Consider the following 5,150-nt stretch of genomic DNA (forward strand, 5'->3'; position numbering starts at 1 on the left):
TATGCATACACACACATACAACACAGCCAACAGAAGTTCAATTAGCACATCAACAACAAGACGATAGGCAGATAATTTTCTGGGTTTGGGTTGGTTGGTTGTTTTTTGTTTGTTTGGTAGTTTTTTGTTTGTTTGGTTGGTTGGTTGTTTTTTGTTGGTTGTTTTTTGTTTTTTGTTTGGTTGGTTGGTTGGTTGTTTTTTGTTTGTTTGTTTGTTGTTGTTGTTGTTGTTTTTTGTTTTTTTTGTTTGTTTGTTTGTTTGTTTGGTTGTTTTTTTTTTTGGGGGGGGTTGTTTGTTTGTTTTGTTTGTTTGTTTGTTTGTTTGTTTGTTTTTTTCTTTTTTCGAAAACTGAACTGGGGAATGCGCGCGACAGACTGAGATGGAAGGCAGTTTGTTCCAAAACTACTTGGCCAAGATATAGGAGAAAGAGGGCTGCCATGGATTACAGGATCTTTAACGTGCATATTTGATCTTCTGGCGTGCGTACACACACGAAGGGGGTTCAGGCACAAGCAGGTGTGCACATAACTTTCAGTGGTGCACCTGAGGTGAGCTGCATGCGCGAACTTTGCAGCGTTCCTAACTCAACGCTAATTCCACTGTTCAGTACAGTTCCACAGACCTGGGAGCATTCTTAATTAACGCAAAGCAAACTTATCGCCGCAAAGATCGCTGATGAAACCCAGCCCTGTAAGGCCAAACCAAAACAAACTGAACAGAACAGCAACAGCAAAGTCAGTATAATTAGTGCCGGAAAACTGCATTTGCGAACAACAGCCTTCTGTTGTGTGGCCGTGGTGTGCTGTGTTGCGGTGCTTCTGTTCAGGAGTCCAGCTTTCAGTAGTTAGTTAGTTAGTACCCACCTCCGTCGTTAGGTAAGACTGCAGATACAAACATCCCCAGCCAAAAATTAGACACATAATTTTTTTGTGTGTGAAGCTTCCTTCCCCATGTCTGTCATAATAGATGTGCCCTGTCCAAATGGCTGTGTGCAATGAAGCAGAAAAAGCCCCATAATTGCCCAGCGGAGGGGGGTTGCGGGTCGGTTTGCAGAGTGTACAGGTAAGAGTTGCTGTTCTTGCTGTCATAATAATGACCGCTCGTCTTCTTCTTCTTCTTCGTCGGCGGTCAGTCGGTGAGTTAGCATGTGGCCCTTATTTTCTGTGGCGGCAGGCAAGGCAAGGCAAGGCAAGGCAGGGTACGCGAGCCAAAATTTCCACATCGCTTGGGTGGATGGACCGACAGAGAAGGCGGTCATGCCGTTACTGATTGACTCGCTGAGAAATGCTGTGATCGTGACATGGCCATACCGAGAGAAAACATATGTCTTTGGTCTGCAGCTAGCTCGTGCGTCTTGTTCTTTTCTTTTCTTTTTTCTTTTCTCTCTGGTGAAGGCGGTGAGGTGTGGGATGATTGGAGTGTGGGGGCAGTGCATGATATGTGCGTGCGTAGGTGCTGCGTGTTTTCCTTTACTCTGTTGTCTTTCTCTAGCTTCGATGACGTCGCGGCGGTGGGGTTCGAGGGTAAATGGGAACAGTTGTGCTCTCTCTCTCTCCCTCTCTCTCTCTCTCTCTCTACCTACCTACCTACCTACCTACCTGTCTGTCCCTCTCTATATGTGTGCATCGTGTGTGTATGAATGTATATCTGCATGTCTACCTGTGTGTATGTATGCATAGATACACTTTATTGCGTGTGTATCATACGAAATCAGCTAATTCTACAGTGCGTGTACTATCGAAATGAGCACAGTTTACTGTGTGTGTCAGACGAAACGGAACATTAAAGGCAATGAGCGCACTTTACTGTGCATGTAGTGAAGGAAGTCAACACACATTACTCCCTGTGTATTAAACGCTCAGTCAGCGGCACAGAAAGGGAAGATGACAAGATCTCCATTAAGTAATTTTCTGTAACTGCATTTAGATATTTGTTTCAAAATTCACCCCCCCCCATTCCCACCCCCGGTCACCCCCCCCCCCCCCACCCCACCCCCCCAACTCACTATTCATGCCCCTCCTCCTCCTCTTCTTAACGATAAGACTCAAATGTAAAATAAAAGTCAATACTCTAACAAAATGTCTATAATCACCAGTATATGTGACGGAACATTAAACACCCCCCCACCACCACCACCACCATCCCCTCTCCTCCTACCAAGCTTACAACGCTTTCATCCAAGACAACGACCCTGACTTCCTGGCACTGTCCGCGGGAATGACGATGCCAAGTGTGAAGACGTGGCACCACCCGGGGGGCACTGGGGAAGGTGGGGAGGGGGGTGGAGGACAGTGCCCTCAAGGGCTGTGCTGGTCTTACAGCATCCAGAATTGATGTCTGTAAGTGTACACCCTTAGTGACATCAAGCCTGTTTTAAGACATACGAAAGGCCAGGTTTGACAGGACGCAACCTGGCATACCAGAACTGACCAAAATTTAATAATTGTCAGACCGTAAAATTCAAGGCAGTATGTCCTTTCACAACACAGACCTGTCAAACCCGGCAGGGTCCATAGTGCATGGTCTGTTGACCAAGGAAATCACACAGGCAAGTTCGTGCATATACTTATTATTGTTCGGAGACTATCCTGCAGATAAGCGAGTTTGCAAAGTCGCGAGGTCTCGGTGATTTGCAATAGAGGCCAAGCTGTCAGGTCCACATTTACGAAATATCGGTGACTATGACTTCTCCAAGATAATAGCCAACAAAGTCCGGATTCACTTTCCATTTCTTCATCCTTCATTGGAACTAGTTCTTATCGTCATCACTCTTCCTCAACGCATCAAAATCCTTCTTTTTTCTTTTTCTTTTTTTTAATACTTTTCCGTCCTCCTCCAAATACAAAGAATCAACTGACAGGATTCCAGTTCTTAGGACGAGTTTTACCACCTTACTCCAGCATGCCAATGACCTAAGATGCAAACTGCGGATTGCTGGTAATGTGAAAACTTCAACTGTGATGAGCCACCTCTGCCTTCAGCATCTAAGGTCCTTGACGTGTTAGAAACGTTCAGTCCATCCCAGAGTGTTAACCACCCTGCATGTTGCAGTGGCCTCTGCCTTGACTGGGGTCTGTGCTGAGAAGAGGATAAACCCGAGCAGTGTCTCCCACTGTGGGCTACTGGATTATCTGGTCAGCAGCCCCGTCCATATGTAACGTGTAATATGCGGCCTATGTGTGTGTGCAACTTCATAATTATATTGATGTGCACATGTACATATCCAAAATTATACTGTATCTATGCATATGTGTGGCTTTCGATTTATGTTTGTTACCTTTTTATGTACTACCCTACTCCCTCCTACCCCCAATATTCCATGTTACTCCCGGTACACTTGGTAATATCCTTCTCTATTCGGTTCTATCCTATTCTATAGCCTGCCATCCATCACACCACTGCCGTATGGTGGACACACAGCTGTCTGCAGCCAAAGCACAGGGAGAGGAGGAACGTACGTAGCTTCCGTTCTGTAGCAGGCCTGGCCGCCTTCAGGGAGAGAGGGCCCGCACTCCACCCTCAGCTCAACGACCTCAGTGCATCCTCCCCGCTGAAGCAGCTGGAAACGGTGTCTGTATCACGTCCTGCTGGATACCCCCACACAGGCCCGTGCCCAGTGCCGTCAGGTCACCTCCCTCCCATCATGCCCTTGGAACATCTCACCGTGCCCATAGTGCATCTCACCGTGCCCATAGTGCATCTCACCGTGCCCATAGTGCATCTCACCGTGCCCATAGTGCATCTCACCGTGCCCATAGTGCATCTTACCGTGCCCATAGTGCATAGTGCATCTCACCGTGCCCATAGTGCATCTCACCGTGCCCATAGTGCATCTCACCGTGCCCATAGTGCATCTCACCGTGCCCATAGTGCATCTCACCGTGCCCATAGTGCATCTCACCGTGCCCATAGTGCATCTCACCGTGCCCATAGTGCATAGTGCATCTCACCGTGCTAATAGTGGTTCGTATCGTGCCCATGGTACATCTCACCGTGCATCTCACCGTGCCCGTGGTACATCTCATCGTGCCCATAGTGCATGTCACCGTGCCCATGATACATCTCTCACCGTGCCCGTGGTACATCTCACCGTGCCCGTGGTACATCTCACCGTGCCCATGGTACATCTCTCACCGTGCCCGTGGTACATCTCACCGTGCCCGTGGTACATCTCACCGTGCCCATGGTACATATCACCGTGCCCATGGTACATCTCACCGTGCCCATGGTACATATCACCGTGTATGTGGTACATCTCACCGTGTCTGTGGTACATCTCATCGTGCCCATGGTACATATCACCGTGTCTGTGGTACATCTCACCGTGCCCATGGTACATATCACCGTGCCCATGGTACATATCACCGTGTCTGTGGTACATCTCACCATGTCTGTGGTACATCTCATCGTGCCCATGGTACATATCACCGTGTCTGTGGTACATCTCACCGTGTCTGTGGTACATCTCACCATGTCTGTGGTACATCTCATCGTGCCCATGGTACATATCACCGTGTCTGTGGTACATCTCACCATGTTTGTGGTACATCTCATCGTGCCCATGGTACATACCGTGTCTGTGGTACATATCACCGTGTCCGTGATACATCTCACCATGTCTGTGGTACATATCACCGTGCCCATGGTACATCTCATCGTGCCCATGGTACATATCACCGTGTCTGTGGTACATATCACCATGCCAGTGGTACATATCACCGTGTCTGTGGTACATCTCACCATGTCTGTGGTACATCTCATCGTGCCCATGGTACATCTCACCATGTTTGTGGTACATCTCATCGTGCCCATGGTACATACCGTGTCTGTGGTACATATCACCGTGTCCGTGATACATTCTCACCGTGCCCATGGTACATACCGTGTCTGTGGTACATCTAAAAGTGTCTGTGGTACATCTCACCGTGCCCATGGTACATCCCACCGAGCGCAAGGTACATCTTACCGTGCTCGTGGTACGTCTCACAATGCCAGTGGTACAGAGCTGTCGCTGAACAGCTCATCAAGGCAGAACAGGAGTGACGCTGAACAGCTCCCCAAGGCAGAACAGGAGTGACGCTGAACAGCTCATCAAGGCAGAACAGGAGTGACGCTGAACAGCTCATCAAGGCAGAACAGGAGTGTCGCTG

General features: G+C 48.5%; 1 protein-coding gene across 1 annotated transcript in view; it reads right to left on the reverse strand.

Moving 5' to 3' along the window:
• Positions 1-3,763, reverse strand: part of LOC143283886 (glycine receptor subunit alpha-4-like) — a 49,196-nt gene extending 45,433 nt beyond the window's left edge. The window contains exons 1-2 of the mRNA XM_076590278.1: positions 3,664-3,763; positions 2,197-2,337 (exon numbers count right to left, since the gene is read on the reverse strand). Coding sequence (XP_076446393.1) covers positions 2,197-2,337; positions 3,664-3,763 — 241 coding nt within the window. The remainder of the gene's footprint in view (positions 1-2,196; positions 2,338-3,663) is intronic.
• Between the last annotated feature and the right edge of the window lie 1,387 nt (positions 3,764-5,150).

This window comes from Babylonia areolata, chromosome 7, assembly GCF_041734735.1.
Source record: "Babylonia areolata isolate BAREFJ2019XMU chromosome 7, ASM4173473v1, whole genome shotgun sequence".
In the NCBI taxonomy this organism is placed as follows: domain Eukaryota; kingdom Metazoa; phylum Mollusca; class Gastropoda; order Neogastropoda; family Buccinidae; genus Babylonia; species Babylonia areolata.